This window comes from Herpailurus yagouaroundi, unplaced genomic scaffold (assembly GCF_014898765.1).
Source record: "Herpailurus yagouaroundi ecotype Mexico unplaced genomic scaffold, PumYag 182, whole genome shotgun sequence".
Classification (NCBI taxonomy): Eukaryota; Metazoa; Chordata; class Mammalia; order Carnivora; family Felidae; genus Herpailurus; species Herpailurus yagouaroundi.
In genome coordinates, this window is record NW_024412413.1 from 8,112,713 (window position 1) to 8,138,744 (window position 26,032).

General features: G+C 38.0%; 1 protein-coding gene across 2 annotated transcripts in view; it reads left to right on the forward strand.

Moving 5' to 3' along the window:
- Positions 1-26,032, forward strand: part of SLC25A17 (solute carrier family 25 member 17) — a 47,965-nt gene that overhangs the window by 8,137 nt on the left and 13,796 nt on the right. Inside the window, exons 2-4 of one of the 2 annotated variants that reach the window (XM_040490740.1) lie at positions 17,957-18,017; positions 20,423-20,489; positions 21,893-22,044. In XM_040490740.1, coding sequence (XP_040346674.1) covers positions 17,957-18,017; positions 20,423-20,489; positions 21,893-22,044 — 280 coding nt within the window. The remainder of the gene's footprint in view (positions 1-17,956; positions 18,018-20,422; positions 20,490-21,892; positions 22,045-26,032) is intronic. The other variant, XM_040490741.1, reaches the window with a different exon arrangement.

A 26,032-nucleotide genomic window follows, 5' to 3' on the forward strand; every position in this document is an offset into this window, starting at 1 on the left:
GTGACATTAAATATTAAGTATACACATGTATAACCAAACTGGAGGCAATTGGACACTAATTGTTTATTGGGAGTACTTTTTTTTAATGTTTTGTTTTGAGAGAGGGAGCGTGAGCGGGGGAGGGAGATGGCCAGAGAGAGAGGGGGACAGAGGATCCAAAGCAGGCTCTGTGCTGACAGAGAGCTGGCTTGAACCCACAAACTGTGAGATCATGACCTGAGCCAAAGTCGGATGCTTAACAAACTGAGCCACCCAGGTGCCCCTTATTGGGAGTACTTTAAACCACAGTTCTAACAATTCATATGTTCAGTTCTCTTTGAAAGGGTTTACTTTTCCACAGGTGATTCATTCACACCCAGATTTTAAATCTAGTGGCTCAGATTCCCATAGAATTAACTTAGGTTAGTATGTATCTGAGGGTATTATGTTACTTGGTTTAAAAACCTCAAAAGGAGGTAATTGGAGAAAGTCATTATCGTATTATCTTTACTTCCTAGCTTGCTGTTTTATTTCATTTAGGCTTCTGCTAAATCATGATCGAATTATTATATAGTGTTTAGTCTTGAAGACTTCATTGCCTCACTACCCACCATCCGAAATATATCTTGATTTCTTAGTAAACTTTTTTTAAGATTTAATTTTTTAGAGCAGTTTTAGGTTCACAGCAAAATGGAGAAGAAGATACAGAGATTTCCCATATACCTGCAGCCTTCACCCATGCATGGCCTCCCCTATTATTAACATCCCCCCCTGGAGTGGACATTTGTTACAGTTGATAAACCTGCACTGACACATCATTGTAACCCAAAGTCCATAGTGCATATTAGTGTATATTCACTCTTGATGTTGTACATTCTGTGGGTTTGACAAATGTCTGATGACATGAAACCAGCATGAGAGTATCATATGGAGTACTTCCACTGCCCTAAAAATCTTATGTGCTCTGTTTATTCATCCCTCCTGACCCCCTTAATAAATTTTTCAGCTAACAGGGTCATTTCATTTCAGTTCTCCTAATCTTAAAGATTCTTATGCCATCTTTATGGAAATTATTTTTCTAAATTTGCTTCTTTATGCTTGAATCAGAAAAAGGTTAAGTGAAATTGTATTGCCATACATACAGTAGTTTATAACTTAATGTTTTTAAATAAATGTGGTATAGATGCTGAAAAGTTTTGGAGTAAAAATTATCAATGTCATCTTGGGTCATTTATGTTTTCTTCTGAACCTGAGTTTTCTGAGCTTACTGGGGTTCCCAGAGAAGTAAATGTGGTAACACTTGTAGAGAACCTAGTGCAGTATCTGGAGAAGTGTAGTAAGGCCATAATTTATTTATTTTTCCGATATATTCTTGTAAATATAAATACAGTATTTGTACCCAGTTTCAGAAATTAAATACAAGTGAAGTTTGTTCTCTCTTCATATGACTAACTCTGTCCTTTCACTTATAGCAGGTAATCTCACCTTTTATTCCCTAGATAAAATAGAGGCTTCTTGGGATGAGGTTTCTCACTTTCCATTTTGTCTTATTAAACAATCAATTGCAGTTGTACCCATATGTCCTATATTCTGCTGGCCTCAGGAAAAACAGATACATCCAGTCTCTGCTACCTTTGATCTTGACCCTTCCCCCTTACTCCATCCCCAATTATGTGTTAGGACTTTACTCCATTAGTTTTCACTTCTTTCCTAGAGCTTTAACCTCTCTCCAGTGTTTGCTTCCCTTCAGCCCTCAAACATGGTTAGCCCTGTCCTGTCATACCAGTCTGGTCTGGAGACTTGCCTTTTTCTTTTTTTTCTTTTCTTTAAAAAAAATTTTTTTTTTAGTTTATTTTTTGAGAGAGAGAGCAAGCGAGCAAGGGAGGTGCAGAAAGAGAGGGAGAGAGAGAGAATCCCAAGCAGGCTCCAGGTGGTCAGCACAGAGTCCATGCAGGGCTCAATCTTAGGAACTGTGAGATCACGACCTGAGCTGAAATCAAGAACTGGATGTTTAACTGACTGAGCCACCCAGGCACCCCCTTCTTTTTTTTTTTTTAAGTTTATTTATTTATTTTGAGAGAGAGAGAATGTGCACACAAGTGTGTGAGCAGGAGAGGGAGAGAAAGAGGGAGAGAGAGAGAATCCCAAGCAGGCTCCGTACTTCAGCGTGGAGATTTAAATGAACCATGAGGTCATGACCTGAGCTAAAGTCAAGAGTAGGATGTTTAACCGACTGAGCCACCCAGGCTCCCAGAGACTGCCTTTTTCTTAGCTGCTGCTGGTTCTCCTAAGTTTACTTAAAGGATATTCTGTGCTTACTACCTCTCCTACTCATCCAGGCTAACCACTGGAACTACTCTTCCAGAGGCCGTCACTGATCACTGACTTCCTAACGGTGACTTTTTTCATTCTTACTTGATTGGACTTTTTAGTTATTATTTTATACTGTACACTCTCCTACCTTCTTGAGGTGTCTTCTGAAAGAGTAGTTATTCTTTCTTTTTTAATAAATAAAATTACAATTGTTCTTTTGGAAGGAACTTAAGTAACCATTACTAATTTTAGGGTCCTGATTAATATTGAGTTCTAGTACTAAAAGGTGCTATAAAAAGGATATAGGAACCAACATTTGTTGAGTGCCCATTGTGTACCTGGTATGATGCTAGGTGCTTTTTATTAATTATTTCTCACTTCTCACAGCAATCCTTGATAATTATGTATTGGCCATAAAATTACAGATGAAGAAATTGAGGCATGGAGATTTGAAGTTATTTATAGTATGTACTATAACTGGGACCTGAACATTGGTTTGTTTTATCCCAAAGCTCATGCTTTTTTCCATAAGACTCTTAGGTGCATTCATTATCTATTAGGCCTTTTGTTTAACTTGTATGTTAAACTTGTATGTTAAAGTTTTGTTTAACTCTGTGTATGGATATGAGAATTTGCTTGATTGCTTTATCAAGGGAAAGACATACTAACTCTGATAGGTAAATAACATTTTTGAATATGAAAGCCACAGTGAGTAGCTTTCAATCTTTGGGATTTCATTAGCTTGAGATCTACCACTGAAAATGTATTTTAGTTGTTTTTCTTTCTAAAATAGCCCTTTTATCAAATAATGCCATGTACTCCCTCAGGGGATGCTGTACACTGATTTCAGTAGTGTTGTGACTCAACCACCATTTCTAGACTCCTCTCTGGAAATTGACTTTGGAACTGGCATTGCATTTTTTGACTATTTTTCATCCTTCAGGGGTGAATTAACATTTTGGAAATGGTTGAATTTGGTGACTTGGTTGGTAAGCTAACCTAAATGTTGTTGTCCTTTAAAGGCATGATGCTCTACTTCTATATGTGTGTGTGTCCCTGTTATTCCCATAAGATTGCACATGCTTAGGGGACCACATCTTGACCAAGTTTACCCTATCGTCTCATTCTGACTCTTGTTTGTGGTGGTAGGTGTTTCAGCTCAACGGCATGTGTGTTTATGTTGGCCAAATAAAAAAATAGACTTTGAATGTTTATTGACCTTTTACAGGTCAATAAATGAATAAACCACTATATTTGGGATGTGTAACCTGAAATGTAGATGCTGATACATTATTAAGGAATCCAGGTGCTGACTATGGGACTGTTCACAACAGAGAGAAACAAAAATGCCCTAAGCTGAAACTGGTGTATGTGACTTGGTTTGCCATTTTTATCTCTAGCTATGATCTGTGTCCTTAAGCTGTAGTATGCTATTACCAACTGCCTAAAGACTTTTTTTTTTTTTTTTTGCTATTTAGTCATTAATAATTGTTAAGTTCCTGCCCTTGAGGTGCCCATAGTCTAATAAGGAAGACAAACTCATTAACAACTAAATACAGTACAGTGATTGCTGTGTAATAGAATTTTGTACACAGGATGCACAATAGCATTAGAAGCATCAGGTGAGAGAGTAGTTAATTTAATTCATTGCCATCTGAAAGTCACTATGTCCAAGATTGAACTAGTAATTTCTTAAAACTATATCCCTCGGGGCGCCTGGGTGGCGCAGTCGGTTAAGCGTCCGACTTCAGCCAGGTCACGATCTCACGGTCCGTGAGTTCGAGCCCCGCGTCAGGCTCTGGGCTGATGGCTCGGAGCCTGGAGCCTGTTTCCGATTCTGTGTCTCCCTCTCTCTCTGCCCCTCCCCCGTTCATGCTCTGACTCTCTCTGTCCCAAAAATAAATAAACGTTGAAAAAAAAATTAAAAAAAAAAAAAAAACTATATCCCTCAAATAACTTTCCTAATTCTGTCAATGGTATCTTCATTTCTTATGACTTTCCCTTCTCTCTTACAATCCATATCCAATAAATCAGAAAATACTATTCTTTTAGATCTTCTGGCAGATATCCCTTCTCCATTTTTTTAAGTTTGTTTATTTTGAGAGAGAGAGAGCACGCACAAGTGGGAGAGGGGAAGAGAGAGAGGGAGAGGGAGAGAGAGAGAGAGAGAGAGAGAGAGAGAGAGAGAGTCCAAGCAGGCTCTGCACTGTAAGCACAGAGCCTGACGCAGGGCTTGAACTCAACAAACCATGATATCATGACCTTAGCCGGAGTCTGATACTTAACTGACTGAGCCACTCAGGTGCCCCTCCTCCATCTTTTTACTGGTTGTATTTGTGGTCTGGTCTTTCAGGTTGAGAGCTCTTGTGGTTGGTTACTTGGATGGCCCCCTAAAAGGCCTTTGGCATGTATTTTAATGAGATACCTGTGTAGTAAAGGTCTAAATTTAGATTTCTGGCTTTTTTCCTTCTTGATTTTGTCGTTTTCCTGATTTTTATATACAGGGTAAAATGGTACTATTTAATGTCCGTTTGATTTTCTTTTGTTTAGTATTACTGTACTAAATTTTATAAATTTTTTGGAGGTGGGTATTAAGTAGAAATACGTTTCTTAGTTCACTTGTTAAATGTCCAGGGAACATGTTAAGAGTGGTGTTATGCTATGAGTGATGTTATGTAGTAATAGATTTGAAATGTGAATATGTTACCAACCTGCCCTTACACAATTTTATCATGAAATAAGAACAAAATTGAATAAACAGCAAAGGAATAAACACATTCACAAAGATTTAAAAATATTTATTTGCCAAGACTAGCAATAGTCCATTGTAAAATACTTAAAATGAGATTTTGGTTTCTAACTAAGGAACTAATCAAAGCATCTCCTGAAAACTTCCCTTTATAATTAAAAAAAAAAAAAAAACCTGTAAAATATTTCTTTAAAAAAATTTTTTTTTTTTTTTTTTACATTTATTTATTTTTGAGAGATAGAGCATGAGCAGGGGAGGGGCAGAGAGAGAAGGAGACACAGAATCCAAAGCAGGCTCCAGGCTCTGAGCTGTTACCACAGAGCCCGTTGTGGGGCTCGAACTCACAAACCATGAGTTCATGACCTGAGCTGAAATCGGACACTCAACCAACTGAGCCACCCAGGTGCCTGTGTATAAAAAAATTTTTTTTTTTAATTTTTTCAACGTTTTTATTTATTTTGGGGACAGAGAGAGAGAGAGAGAGAGCATGAACGGGGGAGGGGCAGAGAGAGAGGGAGACACAGAATCGGAAACAGGCTCCAGGCTCTGAGCCATCAGCCCAGAGCCTGACGTGGGGCTCGAACTCACGGAGCGCGAGATCGTGACCTGGCTGAAGTCGGACGCTTAACCGACTGCGCCACCCAGGCGCCCCTGTATAAAATATTTCTTAAGACAACATGAAAGCATTAATAAGGTGACAAGATAAGGAATTCTCAGACTAGAGAGTGAGTGAAGGCAGGACCTAGAGGGAAAGAGAACATTTGCCTTGCAAGAAGTGATTAAGCAGGTAAACATGAGCTTTAGATTTGTAGCTTTCAGAGATACAGAGAAGAGAAGGAACCCAATCTGCCTGTAGACAGGAAGTCCAGTAGCAGATCACCCAGTAAACCTGGAATCCCAATAGAATCTGCTGTAGACATGAATGGAAAATAATCTTACTCCTCCCCAGGAATATCAGCTGTCTCCAGTCTTGGCACTGTTTTGAGTAGGGAAATCACCACTGAAATTTCCCTCTTAGGTTGCAGCCTGAATTCTCACTACTTGGATGATTTGAAAACCTGAAGCCAGTAATTGAACTTGAAGTGATTCAGGTGTGTGGGACCCCAAAGTGCCTTGCAGAAATCCTTTCCAGAAGCACATTATGATGTTTAAAAGAATGCCCCAAAATAAAATTGTCAGGGAAATGAGCAGTTCAAACTAAACTCACAGAGAAACAAGGCATTGTGAACAAAAACATAGCAGACAGCAACAACAATCGGAAAATGGAATTTTCAGTCACAATCTTAAGCTATTTAGTATGTATAGGAGAAAGAAAGACTACCAAATATGTGTGAGGGTACAAGAAACTAAGATTGGCTAAGCATACTTGAAAGTTAACCAAATAGAATATCTAGAAATGAAAAGTAAAATGACTGAAATTTGAGAGTGGAAGCATGATAGTCGTGGGAACGCTGAATACTTATTTAAGCAAAATCACAGTTCTTAGAAGGATGGGACATGAAGAGGGTAGTAGAACAGAGCTAAATTCTCACTGTCTATAATATGCGATAAATAATGTCTGACATTGATGAATCAAAAGATATTGGGATACTTTTTAATTATGTGGAGATATTTAAATTTCAAAAGAAACACCTAAAAGATGCTAAAATAATTGCCTGTGGGGAGGAAAATTGGGTAAAATGGAGAAGAGTGGGGAGGAACTACTGTATTTTGCCATTTGTATTACATGATTTTTTAAAACTATGTGCATGCTTTTGTTTTGATCAAATAAAAATTTAAAGGTAAGATAATTAGTGCATAGCTGTAAATTGATAATTGAAGTTGAGTAATAGGCTTATCAATAAATAAAAACAGGCTTATCAATATATTAGACACAACTGAAGATAGAATTAGCGATAGCTGACCCCTGATTCTCATTTGCAGCGATTGTAATCAGAAAACTGTGGAGTGTTTTCTTCACTTTGCTGAGAGAAGATGATATCGCCCTAGAATGCTATATCCAGTGAAAATCTTTAAAACGTATGCGAAATGGGGGCGCCTGGGTGGTTCAGTTGGTTGAACGTCCAGCTTCAGCTCAGGTCATGATCTCGCAGTTGACAAGTTTGAGCCCCGCATTGGGCTCTGTGCTGCCAGCTCAGAGCCTAGAGCCTGCTTAGGATTCTGTGTCTTCCTCTCTCTCTGCCCCTCCCTCGCTCATGCTCTGTCTCTCTGTCTCGAAATAAATAAACATTAAAAAACATGAATAAATAAAACATACGTGAAATAGAGACATTTTGAGACCATCAAAAACACTTTGCCACTAGCAAGATCCTCACGAGAAGAAATTCTAAAGGATGTTATTCATGCACAAGGCAGGTGATGCTAGATGAAAAGTATGAGATGGAAGAAGGGATGAAGAGTAGAAAAAGTGGTAAAATATTGCATGTGTCTAAATCTGAACAACTTTAAATGATAAAACAGATCAACTCATTGGTGGACGTTAAAAAAGAAACAAAAGAAGTTAGAATTAAAGTAGATAACAATAGCAGGAAGGGGGGTGGGAGTAAATGGAATTAAATGTCTATTGTTTGGGAGGAGGATAATCATATTAAATGTTTTTAGCATTGATAAGTTAGGAATTTTTTGTGTTGTAATAACTGGATAGCTTGTAAAATTTTATACACACACATACCTCTCTAGAGGGAAGAAATTAAGTAAAAAGAAAAAAACCCAAAAACCTCTAGCCATATAAGAAAGCAGGAAAGGGCAGGAAAAGCAACAGAGAACACAAAATAAGATGGCAGCTTTATTATTTTTTAATGGTTTTTTTTTTTTAATTTTTAATTTTTGAGAGAGAGAGACAGACAGAACACGAGTGGGAAAGGGGCAGAGAGAGAGGGAAACACAGAATCTGAAGCAGGCTCCAGGCTCTGAGCTGTCAGCACAGAGCCCAACGCGGGGCTTGAACTCACGAACTGTGAGATCATGACCTGAGCTGAAGTTGGACACTTAACTGACTGAGCCACCCAGGCGCCCCAACAGCTTTATTTGTTTTTAAGTTAGTTAGTTAGTTAGTTAGTTAGTTAGTTAGTTTGTTTGTTTATTTATTTTGGAAGAGAGTGCGGAGGGGCAGAGAGAGAAAGGGGGAGAGAGAGAATCCCAAGCAGGCTCCTCTATGTCAGCACAGAGCCCATTGCAGGGCTCTATCTCGATGAACCGTGGGATTATTATCTGAGCTGAACCCAAGAGTCAGATGCTTAACCCACTGAGCCACCCAGGTACCCCTAAGATGCCAGCTTTAAATCCAAATAAATGTCAATGAACTCAATGCTCTGGTTAAAAGAGAATGTACTAGATTGGTTTTTAAAAGAGAAAAATGCAATTTATAAAAGATATGTTTAGAAAAAAAAAGATGCAGAAAGTTTGAAAGCAAAAATATAAGAAAAGACCTATCAGACAAATACTAACCAAATGAAAGCTATTAACATCGGACAAAATAGACTTTATAGCAGTGGCTATATCATTGAGAAAACTCAGTATGTCAGCAAAATAAAGCAGTTTTAAGTTTGTGTTCATCTAATAACAGTCTCAAAATGTTTAAAGCAAAAATTTAGGAATATACCAATCCATCATCAAAATGGAAGATATTAATATATCTCTCAGTAATTGATAAAACAAGTGAGGAGGGCTATAAAAATATAAAGGATTGAATAATGTATTTAACAAACTTGACCTAATAGACATATTATATTCAGAACATTGTACCCAACAACTGCAGAATACACATTCTGTTTAAGCCAAACATGAAAAAGTTATCAAAACTGACCACTTACTTGGTTGTAAAACAAAACTTAGGGTTGAAATAGTACAGAATGAGTTCTTAAACCACAGTGCAATAAGTAGCAACCAACAACAAAAAGGTAACTTAAAACAAAAAGCATATATGTTTGGAAATTAAACACATTTCTGAAAGATCTATGGGTTAGAGAAGAAATCATAATGGAAATAAGAAAATATTTAGAACTGAGTGATAGTGCAGATAGTGCATATTGAAACTTGGTACACTGAAGAATATAAACTATCATTGAAAAACATTAAAGACTTGAATAAGTGGGAAGACATCCCATGTTCATTGATTGGAAGACAATATAAAGATGGCAATAGTCCCCCAAAGAATCTACAATTCAGTACAATCCCTATCAAAATTCCAATTTGCTTTTTGTAGAAATTGATAAGCTGGTCCTAAAATTCATAGGAAAATGCAAAGAATCCAGAAGAGTGAAAATAATCTTGAAAAAGAACAAAGTTGAAGGATTCATATTTCCCAGTTTCAAAACCTAATACAGAGCTACAGTAAACAATAAATAGTGTGGTACTGGCATAAGGGTAGATAGATCAATGGAATAGAATTGGGAGTCTCAGAAAGAAACCCTCAATTTTTGTTCATTTGAGTTTTGGCAAGAATGTCAAGATAAATCAATGAGTAGTCTCTTTAATAAATGTTGCAAGCACAACTGGATATCCACACACAGAAGAATGAAGTTGGACCCCTACTTTACACCATACAAAAAAATTAAGTCAAAATAAACCACAGACCTAATGTAATGGTTTCTTGGATATGACACCAAAAGCACAAGTAATAAATATATATATATGTGTATTGCACTTCATTCAAATTAAAACCTTTTTGTGCTTCAAAGACCCCATCACAAGGGGCGTCGATTGAGCGTCCAACTTTGGCTCAGGTCATGATCTTGCGTTTATGGGTTTGAGCCCCACATCGGGCTCTGTGCTAACAGCTCAGAGCCTGGAGCCTGTTTTGGATTCTGTTCCCTCCCCTGCTTACGTTCTGTCTCTCAGAAAACAAAATAAAGTGTTAAAAAAAAAAAAAAAAAAGAAAAGACCTCATCAAGAAAATAAAGACAACAGAATAGGAGAACATATTTATAAGTCCTATATCTGTTAAGGGTCTAGTATCCAGAATATATAAAGACTGCCTACAACTCAGTAATAGGCAAATACTCCAATTAAAAGATAGACAAAGGATTTGAATAGCCATTTCTCCAATAAAGATATACAAGTGACCACTATACGTGAAAAGATGCTTGGCAGCATTAATTATCAGGGGAATGCAAATCAAAACAACAATGAGATACCATTTCACACCCACCAGGATGGCCATAATCAAAAGGACAGATAATAACAAGTATTGCAAATTTATGGGGAAGTTGGAGACCTCATATTTTACTGGTGAGAATTTAAAATTGTGCAGCACTGTGGAAAATAATTTGGTAGTTCCTCAAAATGTTAAAGTTACCAGATGACCCAGCAGTTCTACTTCTAGAGAATTGAAAACCTATATTCAAAAAATTTGTACCCAAATGTTTATTGCAACATTATTCATAAAGCAGAAAAGTGGAAGCAACTCAAATGCATCAACTTGATGAATGGGTAAACAAAATGTGATGTGTCCATACAACAGAATATTTTTCAGCCATAACACAAAATGCAGTTCTGATTCTACAACATGGATGAGCCTTGAAAGAAGCCAGTCACAAAAGATCATGTATTATTTGATTCCATTTATATGAACTATCCAGAATAGGCAAATAGAGACAGAAAATAGATTAGTGGTTGCCAGGGTGTGGGAGAAGGAGAGAATGGAGAGTATTTGCTAATGGGTACAGGTTTCCTTTTGGGATAATTAAAATGGAGTTAGTGGTGATGATTGCACTTCTGTGAATATATTAAAAACCACTGAGTCATAAAGAAAAAAACCTATCAGACACAGCTAAAACACTTGGAAATGAATAGCCTTTAAATCAAGTTTGGAAAAGAAGAAAGACTTAATCAACTAGGCATCCGTCTCAAGAAGTTAGGTAAAAATATCAAATTTAGGGGTGCCTTGATGGCTCAGTTGAGCATCTGACTTCGGCTCAGATCATGATCTCACGGGTGGTGAGTTCGAGCCCCACATTGGGCTCTCTGCTGTCAGTGCAGAGCCTTCTTCAGATCCTCTGTCCCCCTCTCTGCTCCTCCCCTGCTTGCATTCTCTCTCTCAAAAATAAGTAAACATTAAAAAAAATTTTAATTCTATCAAAATTAACCCAAAGAATGGAAAAGAGAGGCGCCTGGGTGGCTCAGTTGGTTAAGCCTCTGCCTCCTGATTTAGGCTCAGGTCATGATCTCACAATTTGTAAGGTGGAGCCTTATGTCAGGCTCTGCATTGACAGCATGGAACCTGCTTGGGATTCTTTTTCTCCCTATGTCTCTCTCTGCCCCTCTCCTACTCTGTCTCTCTCTCAAATAAACATTAAAAAAAAAAATAATCCTTTAATAAATGATTAGGTCTAAGGTGATAATTGTAGGCTATACATATTCTTCTTAGAGTTACTTGCCTTTTATTTTTTTTTTATGTTTACTTTTTATTGAGAGAGAGAGGGGGAGAGAGAGAATTCTAAGCAGGCCCAGCGCTGTCAGCACAGAACCTGATCCTACGAACTGTGAGATCATGACCTGAGTTGAAACCAAGAGTCAGGCACCCCCTAGAGTTACTTGCCTTTTAGAGAATTTCCTGGAGAGGACAGTGGCCAGCCCAAAGGTAGTTGATGTTTTCAGTTGATGTCACAATGGCATAATGCAGTTGAAAGGGATATTAGAAGTGATGCGTTAAATAATTGTTCATAATGTACAGTTATCATATTCAGCGGCATGTTTGTAACAGCAGTTCTCAAACTTTTTGGTCTCAAACTTTTTTTTTTAATGTTTATTTATTTTTGAGACAGAGAGAGACAGAGCATGAACAGGGGAGGGTCAGAGAGAGAGGGAGACACAGAATCTGAAACAGGCTCCGGGCTCTGAGCTGTCAGCACAGAGCCCGATGTGGGGCTGGAACCCACGGACCGCAAGATCATGACCTGGGCTGAAGTCGGCCGCTCAACCGACTGAGCCACCCAGGCGCCCCGGTCTCAAACTTTTTATACTCTTAAAAATTATTGCAGACTCTGAAGAGCTTTTGTTTATGTGGTTGTAACTATCAATATTTATTAGAAATTAAAATTGAGAAGTCATTAGGTATTTCTTTATTAACAATATTAAACCTGTTACATGTTAACAAATATAACATTAAAAAAATCATTTTCCCCAAAATAGTAAAAATAGCAACATTATTATTATATATTTTTGCAAACCTTTCTAATGTTTGACCTAAGAGAAGATAGCTGGTTCCTTGTATCCGCTTCTGCATTCAGTCTCTTACAATATCACATAGCCTGTACCCTCTAGAAAACTTCACTACATGCTGTGAGCAAATGAGAATGAAAAGGCAAATAATGTCATAGTGTTCCTATGAAAATACTTTTAATCCTGCGGACCCCTACAAAGTGTTTGAGGACTTCCAAGGAGCCCCAGACCATACTTAGAGAATTCCTAAGCTATATTCTCTTGTATTCTGATATCTTTAAAAATATGTATTTGCCTAAACTAAATATGTGTTAGCTAAAACTAACACGTGCTTATTGTTAAAAAAAAGTTAATAATTACGTGGAGGGTCAATGAGGGAAATGGGGTTACCTTTAATTCCTTTCCTCTCCTCACATATTCACTGTTAAGTTTTTGTGTGTGTGAGTTTCCCAGATTGTGTGTGTGTGTTGTGTACACTTTTATTTATATTTTTGAAGTTTATTTATTTTTGGGAGAGGGAGTGTGCATGCATGTGACCATGAGCAGGGTAAGGGCAGAGAGAGAAGGAGAGAGAAAATCCCAAGCAGGTCATGCTGTCAGCAGAGCCCAACGCAAGGCTCACTCTTGGAAATCATGAGATCATGGCTTGAGCCGAAATCAAGAGTTGGATGCTTAACTGACTGAGCCATTTAGGCACCCCGTATTGTGTTCACTTTGATAAGTGGAAGAGAAGAGTCAAGTTAAAAATCATTTATGTCTTGACTGAAAAAAGATTGAGAATAAGATAGAACCGTGAACAGGGAACTAGGAGTCCGAGAGCTCTGGGTTCTGACTCAGCCTCTGTCACTCGGGCTTTGGGCATACCTCTTCACCATCCTGGCTCAGACTCCTCAGTTCTCAGGTGACAGGACTCCACACAAGGTGATCCAGGTGCCACTGATGTAGGAATTAATTTATTTCCCAAGATCTAATGGTTAAATGCCAGAGAGGGATGGTAGAAAGTTGTAACTAAAAATATTTCCTCCTGGTGAGACACCAGAAGGTTGTTTCTCTGGAAATGGATTCTTTTAAATTGTAATTAATGTTCAGCAGTAGAACTCCCACTTAGATGGTTAGAATTCTGTGGGACTCAAAATAATGGATTTATTTTTATGCCTCTCTGGCACAACAGTATTGTACATCGTGGTTATCGTCTCAGTATTTTGTGCCTTCTAATTTTATGTCAGTGAACAGACAGTCCTAGGGAGGGGAGAAAAAAACCACTGTTTATGAAAGAGGAATTTAATGCAAATTCTAAAAAGTCATGTGCTTTTATAGCTTGGCATAAGACTCGCATCTATAATAAATATTGTCCTTCAGGTAGCAGCTGCTTAGGAAAACGAAAGCAGTCATCTGTGTGTTTGCTTGGTGAGGAGACAAATATAGCAAATCCCCAATGCACAGAATAGCTGTGTTCCAGATTTATCTTTAGCATTTTGAATACATTTTCTCATGGATGTTCGGTTTATTTATAGGTGCATACAGTCATACATGAATTTAACAAGTTCAGGGTTTATGCTATACCGGGCTCTATGCTGAGTTTCCAGACTGGTACACAAAAAAAGATTTGACACCTAAAATAGGTCCCATACTAGCCCCCTTTTTTTTCTTTTCCAGTAACTTTTAGTAGTATATTAGTAAAATTTTTTTCAGGTATTAATTACAACAGTGGTTAAGAGCGTGAACTCTGGAGCCAGGCTGTCAATGTTCAGACACAGATTCTGCCACTTACAAAGTGTATAACTTTAGGAAAAGTTACAAAACTTCTTGGTGTTTTTTTTTCCTCGTGTAAAATGGAGAGAATACTAGTACATACCTCATCAGGTTGTTGCGAGGATTAAGTGTTTTTGTTTTCAATTGTATAATTCACATAATATAAGATTAACCATTTTAAAGTGTACAGTTCAGGGCCACCCATCTGGCTCAGTCCAAAGAGCATGCAACTCTTGATCTCGAGGTCCTAAATTCAAGCCCAATATCGGGTGTGGAGATTACTAAAAAACAAACTTTAAAGTGTACATTTCAGCAGTACTTAGTACATTCACAGTGTTGTGCAACTCCTACGTCTGTATCATTCCAAAACGTTTTGAATAAACACAACGTAGTATATATACACAATCGAATATTACTTGGCCATAAAAAGGAATGAAGTACTGATATATGCTCCAAAGTGGATAAACCTTGAAAACATTATGCTACGTGAAAGAAGTCATACACAAGAGGTCACATTTTGCATGAGTGTTTTTATATGAAATATCAGAGTCAGGGCTGAGTGGAGGGGGAAATAGAACATGCCTGCTTTTCTTTTGAGGTGATGAAAATCTTTTGGAATTTGATAGAGGTCGTGGTTGCACGATATTGTGAATATACTAAATGTCACTGGTATACTTTTAAATGTTTTTTTGTTGTTTTTTTGTTTTAGTGTTTCTTTGTTGTGTGTGTGTGTGTGTGTGTGTGTGTGTGTGTGTGTGTGTGTGTTTTGTGAGAGCACGAGCAGAAGGGGGCAGAAAGAGGGAGACAGAGGATCCAAAGCAGGCTCTGTGCTGACAGCAGCAAGCCCGATATGGGGCTCCAACTCACCAACCATGAAATCATGACCTGAGCTGAAGTCGGACGCTCAACCAAGCCATCCAGGCGCCTTGAATGGCATACTTTTAAATGGTTAATATACGTTATGTGAATTCCACTTCAATTTACAAGTGGTAATGAAGCCACTTGATCAATTAGACTGGCAAAAAATTCTTAGGCGACCAAAGGCAGCATCTGCTTAATTCTGAGGGTTTCTACTCTTCTTTCTGCCTCCAGTTGATTTCCCTTACTTTCTTGTGAGCTCAGCTAAGCATTTAAAGGATGTTTGTTATATTTTTTTTATGTTATGTAACAGTACTAGGTATTTTGCACCATGTTGTCTAGACCACCATATTGCTGGAAATGGAAGCCCTCATTTCACCCTTAAATTTTTAACTCTCACATGTATACTTAGGTTTTCTAACAAAACCTGGAATAAATGTGTGTGTCTGTGTCTGTGTCTTCTCCTTAAATAGGTAAAACTGGTAAGCTTTTCATTTCCTCCCCATTCCACACTCCTCCCCCCTGCCTATGCATGTTTAACTGCTGCTGGCCTCCAGGGGAATGTGATGAAAAGGTGGCATTGTCTTCCCGCAGGGTATGACAATGGCAAGCTTTCTGGTCTCAAGAGTTTTTCCTAGTTTCCCCCATTCTGACTGAGTGTTCCTGACATAAACCACCTGAGACTGAGACACCTGACTTCAGTTGTTAGGGTACCCAACTAATCAACCAGAAAGTCACCCCAGAGCTCCCTTCTGCTTCCCAATGCTCATTCTCACCATTTGTAGTAATCCTGTTGTATTAGAGTTCTATTGCTGCTGTAACAAATTACCCCAGATTAAGTGGTTTAAAGCAACACAGATTTTATATCTGTAGGTCCATAGGTCAGAGGTCGGATGCAGGTCTTTCTGAGCTAGAATCAAAGGTGTCACAGGGCTGTGTTCTTTAATGGAGGCTGTAGGGGAGAATCCATTTCCTTGCCTTTTCTGGCTTCTAGAGACACTTGTATTCCTTGACTAGTGGCCCCTTTGTCTAAAAGCCATCAGTAGTGGTTGAACCTGCACATTGCCTTACTCCCACGTATTCTTCTAGCTCCTTCTACTTTTAAGGACCCTTGTGATTACATTGGACCCACTCACATAATCCAGAATAATCTCCCTATTTTAAAGTCGGTGATCAGCAACCTGCCATGTAATACAATGTGTTCACGGGTGCTGAGGATTAGGCCATGGACATCTTTCAGGGGACTGTTATTTCTGCTTACCACACCTATCTCCTGTGCATTTTGTCTGTGAGTTCTTTCAAAATAGCCTCACTGCTATCCTTTTAATTTCTGGTCCACCAATAGACCCTTCTTTGTTTTTCTATACAACACTTTCATATATAAGCCTTTTCTGTGATTATTAGTGATTGGAATGAGGGAGGAGGCAATGCTGGGTTTTCAGTTCACTATCTTGATCTAGTCTTTCCACTACTAATAAATTTTACACTTGATCTTAGTCAAAAGGCCGAGAAACAATTCCAGTACTAATAAATTTTAAAAAGTTTTTTTAGTTTTACTAAATTTGAACTCGTTTTACTAGATTTGAACTTTTTATGTTAGTTCCTGAGGAGGTAATAGACCATTGAGCTCTTTGGACTGGCTGTTCTCTTTATCTTTCCCTTTAAGATTTCAAGGTAGGTAGGCAGGGGTTTCTAAGTTAGGAACTTTGGGTGTATGTTTAAAGCTGGCAAGGAAGAGGAATGGAGATGTCCCAGTTGTTTGAAAAAGTTTCCAGACAGGATTTTTCTGCCTGAAATGCCCCGTTTATGCAATACCGGCATGGACACGTAGTACTATGCAATAGGAAAAAAAATGCCACAGCCTTAATAACCTTAGTAAGCATTGTCCAGCTTTGCAGTCCTCATTTTTCTTGGAAATTGCCTGTAACGTGAGCAAGGATGCCAGAAGCATCTCTGTAGACTATAAGCCTTTGTAGGTCCAGGGTTCCTTGGGACATCAAATATTACCTAGTCCTTACTAGAAAAGAACATTTATATTGGAGTCATCAAAAAAGCATAAATAACTGAAGGGTAAGTTGAATAAATATTTCATTAATCTATGTTATACAAAGAGATAGAGTGAATAGTCTTATAATCCTGTAGAGGAGACATATAAACAAGTGCCATGGGAACACAGAGCATGAACAACATATCGTAATGTAACCTGATAGGTAGGGGGTGGTAACATTCAATCTGAGGTTTGAAGCATTCTAATAGGACAATACAGTGCTCTTCCTTGTCAAACAGGCTGACCTATTTAAATAGCTAAGCGATCTGGCAAATGTTTCTTCTTATCTATAAAGTTGACCTAATTTCCAGTTGTTACCATGATTAAAATATTGTACATAACCATTATTAGATCAGTAGCTCAAAACTTGATACTCTGCCTGAGAATATATACCAGTGGGCCTCCATCTAGGTTGAGAACCATAAACCCACCTGGAGATTTCATCTGTATAATTTCATCCCTAACTATATGCTTGTGGTTTTTATCTGTCATAAGGCTTTATGAATGGAAAGACCGGTTGCTGGCTTCTTTCCCTGATAATTTTTATCATTGTGTTACCCTGGATGAATTATTTATAGAATATTGAGCTGAGATTGTCCCTATTTTATTTCAAACACAAGTAAACAAAGCTATTATAAAGAACAATATGATTTTTATACCTCTTTTACTTTGTGGTAAATATATTGACTAAGCAAAGAGACTAGAAGTATTTATCTGTTTTATTACTAGATATTTTGGCTTGTAAGGTTATCAGAGAATAGGAACAGCAACTGATCTATAAAAGGTTAAAAAAATCAATTTATCTGCTATTTTTTATGTGTGTCCTGGGTTGCAAACCTCTATGTTTTTCTCTTCAGGGACCCACTTCATTTTCTTTTTCAGTATGAGAGAGAAAAAGATTTCTTCTGGAAAATGAAATACTTGTGTTTAAGTGTATAACTTTAGAACTTGAACAGAAATAATCCCAATATTGTATATGTCTGTTCACTGGAAATCTGATTTGACCCCCGGTTAATAATGAACTTTTGTTCATTTAAAAGTTGTGGCTCTTTATTTTTGTGAAACTATAATGGCTAAAGTCTTTTCAAATTTTTCAGGGAAGTGTGACAGCAATGACAGTATTCTTTCCCTTGGATACAGCTCGACTTCGACTTCAAGGTAAGTAACTTTTGTAGGCATCATATTCTTTTCATTTGGTGTCAGGAAACAAACAAATTTTTCTAGTAACGTAAGAATATCTGTTTTGTTAGGGATCTACCCTTGTCCTTTTCCACTGACTTTAAATACTGGTCATCAGTGCTGTTTCCTCGTTAACAGAGAGGCGTTCATAAATGAGTCATAGCCTCAAGCATTCTCTAATCTGAGAGAACCTGAGTGGGCTTGCTTTAGTACTTTAGAATCATTACAATTCTTTCCAATAAACAATATGACTTTTTAAAAAAGATTTTATTATTTTTTTTAAGTAATCTCTACACCCATTATGGGGCTCGAACTTACAACCCCAGGATCAAGCGTTACATGCTCTACCAACTGAGCCAACCAGGAGCCCCAACAATATGACTTTTTAAAGGCACAATGTGGAGAGTTTTTGCTGGGAGTAGATCTTCTCAAAAGAGAACAGAGAAGAAATAGGAAATGCATTGAAGCCAAACACCCACTGTCACTGCTAAATTGGGCATGTAGTCTTAGTTTGCCTTTTTTGCATTATTGGACTGTGCAACCCTCTATAATTCCTGCTTGTTTTTCCCTCAGTATTTTTCAACTTGAAATTATAAACCTGTGCCAGAACTTACATGAAGAAATAAAAGAGTAAGATTAGCTTTGAATAAACTAATTCCTACAATAAAACCCTTCATGGCTATTATTTTACATTAATTTTAGAGTTTTGTGATTGGTAATAATTTCACATGACTCAAAAGCCAAAAAATCTATAAAACGATACACAGTATGGTGGAAAATCTCACTGTAATCTGCCCCTTCTTTCCCTCTCTTCTCTCCCTTGCAGATAATGTCTTTATTAATCTCTCAAATAGTCTTGCAGAGTTTTGTTATAGAATAACAAGCAAATAAAAAAATATATATAGGGGCACCTGGGTGATTCAGTTGGTTGAGTGTCTGATGTCAGCTCAGGTCATGATCTCAAGGTTGTTGAGTTCGAGCCCCACATCAGGCACGCTGCTGTCAGCCTGTCAACGCAGAGCCTGTTTCAGATCCTCTGCCCCCCTCTCTCTGCCCCTCCCCAACTTGCACGCTCCCAAAAATAAATAAATATTTAAAAAAATAATATATACATTCTTAGTTTTCTCCCTTTCTTACACAAAAAGCATTTTTTGCTACACTGTTCTGCACCTTATATTTTTCACTTAACAGCATATTGTAAATGCCTTCCAAATCAATGCTTTGGGAGCTTCTTCATCCTTCTGACTGTAGAGTGTTCCATAGTGTGGATGCTCCATAACCTGTTTACCCTTCCCCCTTTCTAGATTCTTGGGTGGTTTCTTCTCTTTTGTAGAATAGACTTGTTCATATGCTGCTTTGTTTTTGTAAGCTCAATGTGATAAATTCCCAGAAATGAGATTGCTGGATCAAAGGGTGAAACCTGTTTGTAATTTTTTTTTTTTTTTTACAATCGTTGCATTTGTCTTTTATTTTATTTTTATTTCTTTTTTTTTTAATATAATTTATTGTCAAGTTAGCTAACATACAGTGTACACAGTGTGCTCTTGACTTCAGGAGTATATTCCTGTGATGCATCACTTACATAGGACACCCAGTGCTCATCCCAAAAAGTGCCTTCCTCAATGCCTGTCACCCATTTTCCCTGTAATGTTTTTTTTAATGTTTATTTTTGAGAGAGAGACAAAGTGTTAACAGGGGAGAGGCAGAGAGAGAGAGGGAGACACAGAATCTGAAGCAGCTCCAGGCTCTGAGCTGTCAGCACAGAGCCCAACGCAGGGCTCAAACTCATGAACCAAGTTTGAGCCCTCCTGGGCGAGGCTCTTAGGTGCTGAGTGAGCCTCCTAGGTGCCCCAATTCTCATCCTTTTGAGACCTTTTAGTTTTTAGGTTAGGAAACCGAGCACAAGCCTAAAACTTTGAAAACTTGAGTTTTAATCCTGGCCCTGCTGCCAACTACATGTGTCCTTCACAGCTTTTGTGTCTGTAGCCTCTTCCCTAACAGGGAGATGGTAATTTATTTCCACTCTACTTTATAAGATGTTAAGATAAAAACGAGAATATGTGACTTTGAAAAAAAAAAAAAAAGCCCCAAACAAGATAAGCCTTATGAAATAGCAGATCTCCTGTCACACCTTTGCTTTGGAAATTAGGTGTTGAATTAAAATGCTTTATGGTTCGTGAATACCAGATGAAACCCAAGGGATCCACAGTTGGGAATTGAGCACATGGGAACAAGGAGGGTTGTTGAGTTCTGAGGCAAGCTAAGGAGCTCAAATAGGGCGGGAGATCGCTCAGGTGAGGTAAATGGCATTTCAGTGAAACTTGCTGATGCTGAAGATCATAATTCTCAGATTTAGTTTAAATGTATATTCTTTCATCTTATAGTTGATGAGAAAAGAAAGTCCAAAACTACACACATGGTGCTCCTGGAGATCATTAAGGAAGAAGGCCTGTGAGTACCAACCACCTTGCTCGTCCTTGTTAGAGCAGGCAGCCCGTTGGGAGATTGCCAGGCTTCTGGCAAATCTGCACTCTCTCTTCCCGTCCTCGCAGCCTTACAGTAGTTGTGGATTTTAATTGCCCAACTTATAAGTACATAATTGTTTTCACCTCCTTGAAGTTCTGTGGTTGGCCATTTTGACTCTTGATCATAGAGTCTTCCGTGAAACCAATGCTTTATGGTTTTGTTTTGTTTTTTACAGTGAGCTGAAGAAGGTGATAATTTAGTTTGTTCTATGATATATTCAGACAGATTATGTACTTCTTTTGGTTGTTTTCTTTTTACTTTTTATTTGGAAATAATTTCAAATTCACAAAAAATTATGAAACTAAAAATAGTACAAAGAATATCAGTATATGCTTTATGCAGATGGACCTATTACACTTTTTCCCATTTATTTTACCATCTGTGCTCATATTCTCTCCCTTCTCACCCTCCCTCTTCTCTGTTACACACACACACACACACACACACACACACCACACAAACTTTTTTCAAAATTATTTAAGAATAAGGTACACACCATACATCAAAGCTTTTACCCCTATCACATTAATAATTTTAAAGAATATAACTCCCCTCCCTTTTTTTTTTAATAACATACTTCTCATTTTAACTTTGCCTCACAGTTCTTTATGATTAGATTGAAGCTCTGCATTCTTGGCCAGAGTAATGCATAGGTGATATCGTGTCCTTAGGATATCACATCTGGAGTCACATATTGTCCACTGGCCCATCATTGCTTAATTATGGTTTCTCAGATTTGGGTTAGCACTGAATAATTTTTCCTCTCTTGCAACTATAAACAGTCTATGAAAAGAAACTTTAGTATCAGTATTAAACTCAAAAATTCCTGCTTTTTCCGTGGCTTATAATTGATTACTATATGATATTATTTTGGTGCTTAAATTGTCCCAGGTGTGGCTAGTAGGAGCCCTTCAGCCATGTTCCTGTGCCCTTATAACACTCGCCCAACCACTTCTTTTTTTTATACTTGCTATCTATATTTTCTTCATTTTAAATGCTGTTACCTTGTAGTAAAATGTGAGTGATGCCACATTTACTAATAGCCATGAAGAAATTGTCTCTAATCTTACATAGTAACTTACTAAAGGAAATCAATGGGAGGAAATCAGTAAAATCAATCATTGAAAGTGTGTTGTTTCTTTGGCATCATTAATGGTAGTTGGTTTGGGTATCTTTCAGAATATGAAATATATGTGCAGTTTGGAGCATGTTGTAATACAGAAGTGAACTTCGAGAATATGTGAATGATCAGCTTTTCCTGGGACTTTGCCCCTTTCTACTGGCTTTTGTCCAGCATCTTTACTTGGCTTATTGTGTTTTTCCTCTAGCCTGGCACCATATCGAGGGTGGTTTCCAGTTATCTCCAGTCTGTGCTGCTCCAATTTTGTCTATTTCTACACTTTTAATAGTCTCAAAGCAGTCTGGGTCAAAGGTCAACGTTCTACTACTGGAAAAGATTTAGTAGTTGGATTTGTTGCAGGTAACAAAGTTTTCTGAGTATAAAATTTTTTATATTTTAATATTTATCTTGTGGTTCATATATTCTGTAAAGTTTATTTTAGCACAAATTAATGCTACAAAGAATGTAATTCGTTTTCTGACTTAGCTGTGTGTGTGTGTGTGTGTGTGTGTGATAAAAACACGTAACGTATAATTTGCCATTTTAACCATTTTTAAGTGTATACTTAAGTAGTAAGTTCATTTATATTATTGTGAAACAGATCTTCAGAACATTTTCAAACTCTATAACCATTAGACAGCAAACTCTCCCTTCCTCCCTCCCCCTGATAATCACCATTCTACTTTCTATTTCTGTGAATCTGACTACTTGAGATGCCTCATATAACTGGAATCATACAGTATTTGTCTTTTGTGACTGCCTTATTTCATTCAGCATAATGCCCTCAAGGTTCATTCATGTTTTGCTCTTTTTTTTTTTAAGGCCAAATACTATTCATTTGTATGTATATACCACATTTTGTTTATCCATTCATCTATTGATGGGCATTTAAGTTGTTTTGGCCTCTTGGCCACTGTGAATAGTTGCTGTTATGAACATGGGTTGTGTAAATAAATCTTTTGAGTCCCTGCTTTCAGTTCCTTTGGATATATACCCAGAAGTGAGGTTGCTGTCATATGGTAGTTTCTTTTTTTTTTTTTTTTTTAATTTTGTGAGGAACCACCATACTGTTTCCCACTGTGTCATATAATCCCACCAGCAGTGCACAGCGGTTTTAAGCTCTCCACGTCCCCACCAGCTCTTGTTATTTTCTGGGTGTTTTAGTTTTGATGGTAGCCATCCTGATGATGATAACCATCCTGATAGTGAGGTGATATTTCACTGTGGTTTGATTTGCATTTCTATCGTTTCATACGCTTGTTGGCCATTTGTATGTGATCTTTGGAGAAGTGTCTATTCAAGTCCTTTGCCCATTTTTTAATCAAGTTGCTTGATTTTTTTGTTGAGCTGTAGATTTTTTTCTTATTTTTTTTATTTTAGGGAGAGCATGTGAGCAGGAGAGAGGGGCAGAGGGAGAGAAAAACCATATATATGTGGTCTTTAATCCATTTAGAGTTAACTTTTGTATGTGGTGGAAGATACAGGTCCAACTTCATTCTTTTGTATGTGGATATCCAGATACCCAGTTTTCCTAATACCATTGAAGAGATCATCCTTTCCTATTTGAATGGTCTTGACATCCTTGTGGAAGATTGTTGACTAATTACACAAAGGTTTATTTCTGAGCTGAGTTGGCTTACTTTTTTCTTTTTTTTAAGTTTATTTATTTATTTTGAGAGACCGGCTACCTGTCTAAATAAATAAACTTAAATAAATAAATAAATGATTTAATTGAAAAACAGTTACCAGGGGGTGCCCAGGTATCTCAGTCGGTTAAGCATCCAACTTCAGCTCAGGTCATGATCTCGCGGCTGATGGGTTTGAGCCCTACCCAGGGCTCTGTGTTGACAGCTCAGAGCCTGGCGCCTGCTTTGGATTCTGTGTCTCCCTCGCTCTCTGCCCCTCCCCCTTGCACGCTCTCTCTTTTTCTCTCTCTCTCAAAAATGAATAAACATTAAAAAAAAAAAATTAAAAAAACAGTTACCAGGCTAGGAGTTTTCATGTCCCCTCAGTTTTCCTCTTTACCTGTATGAAACCACAGATGTTTTGGGGCGCCTGGGTGGCTCAGTTGGTTGAGCATCTGACTTCGGCTCAGGTCATGATGTCACAGCTCGTGAGTTCAAGCCCCGCATCAGGCTTTGTGCTGACAGCTCGGAGCCTGGAGCCTGCTTCGGGTTTTGTGCCTCCCCTCTCTCTGCCCCAACCCACTCGCATTCTGTTTCTGTCTCTCTCAAAAATAAATAAACATTAAAAAAAAAAATTATGAAACCACAGTTGTTTCATGGCTTGGTCTCTGAGCCTTTCTTCCATGTAATACTCCCGTTTTGGTCTTAAGTAGTTGATTTTATCTAATTAACTTTCACTTGTACCAGGTTTTTTTAAATTGAGATATAATTAACATATAATATTATATTAGTTTCAGGTATACAACATAATGATTTGATATTTATATACCACCATAGTAATTCTAGTAAACATCTATCACCACACAGTTAATTTTTTTCCTTGTGGTTAGAACTTTTTTTTTAAGATTTTTTTTTTTCAACGTTTATTTATTTTTGGGACAGAGAGAGACAGAGCATGAATGGGGGAGGGGCAGAGAGAAAGGGAGACACAGAATCGGAAACAGGCTCCAGGCTCTGAGCCATCAGCCCAGAGCCTGACGCGGGGCTCAAACTCACAGACCGCGAGATCGTGACCTGGCTGAAGTCGGACGCTTAACTGACTGCGCCACCCAGGCGCCCCTTAAGATTTTAATTTAAGTAATCTCTATGCCCAACATGGGGCTCCAACCCACGACCCCGAGATCAAGAGTCACATGCTCCAGGTGCCTAGGTGACTCAGTCAGTTAAATGTCTAACTCTTGATTTTGGCTCAGGTCATGATCTCATGGTTCATGAGATTAAGCCTCTCTGCCTCTCTCGCTGCCCCTCCCCTGCTCGGTCATGCATGGTCTCTCTCAAAATAAATAAACATTTTTTAAAAAAAGTGGGGGGGGGGGGCACGCCTGGGTGGCTCAGTTGGTTGAGCATCCAACTTTGGCTCAGGTCATGGGTCTTGCGGTTCGTGTGTTCAAGCCCCGCATCTGGCTCTGTACTGACGACTCAGAGCCTAGAGCCTGCTTCAGATTCTGTGTCTCCCTCTCTCTCTGCCCCTCCCCTGCTTGTGCTCTGTCTCTCTCTAAAATAAATAAACATTGGGGCGCCTGGGTGGCGCAGTCGGTTAAGCGTCCGACTTCAGCCAGGTCACGATCTCGCGGTCTGTGAGTTCGAGCCCCACGTCAGGCTCTGGGCTGATGGCTCAGAGCCTGGAGCCTGTTTCCCATTCTGTGTCTCCCTCTCTCTCTGCCCCTCCCCCGTTCATGCTCTGTCTCTCTCTGTCCCAAAAATAAATAAACGTTGAAAAAAAAATTAAAATAAATAAACGTTAAAAAAATTTTTTTTTAAAAAGAGTCACATGCTCCACTGACTGACCCAGCCAGGCGCCCCTGTGGTGAAAACTTTTAAGATCTACTCTCTTAGTAACTTTCAAATACACAATACAGTATTATTAACTGTAGTCATTATGGTGTACATTACATCCCCGTGACTTACTTATTTTATAACTGAAAGTCTATACCTTTTGACCCCCTACCAGACCAAGTTTTACATAAAGAGTATAGCACACAGGATTTCATTCTTTGTGGAAATGAATACTTGTAGGTAACAGAAGACACGAACAGAAGTTTCTCCAAAGAAGACATATACATGGCTAACAGACACATGAAAAAATGCTCAATGTCACTCATTATCAGGGGGAAAAAATCAAAACCACAATGAGATACCACCTCACACCTCTCAGAATGACTAAAATTAATTCAGGAAACAACAAATGTTGGCGAGAATGCAGAGAAAGGGGAACCCCCTTACACTGTTGGTGGGAATGCAAACTGGTGCACCCACTCTGGGAAACAGTGTGAAGTTTCCTCAGAAAGTTAAAGATGGAACTATCTTATGACCCAGCAATTGCACTACTAAGTATTTATCCAAAGGGTACAAAAATACTGATTTGAAGGAGCACATCCACCCCAATGTTTATAGCAGCACTATCAATAATAGCCAAATTATGGAAAGAGCCCAAATGTCCATCAACTGATGAATGGATGAAGAAGATATATATATATATATATATATTATATGGAATTATGGATATATGGAATATTACATATTCCATATAATGGAATATTACTCAAATGTCCATCAACTGATGAATGGATGAAGAAGATATATATATATATATATATATTATATGGAATTATATATATGGAATATTATATATTCCATATAATGGAATATTATATATTCCATAT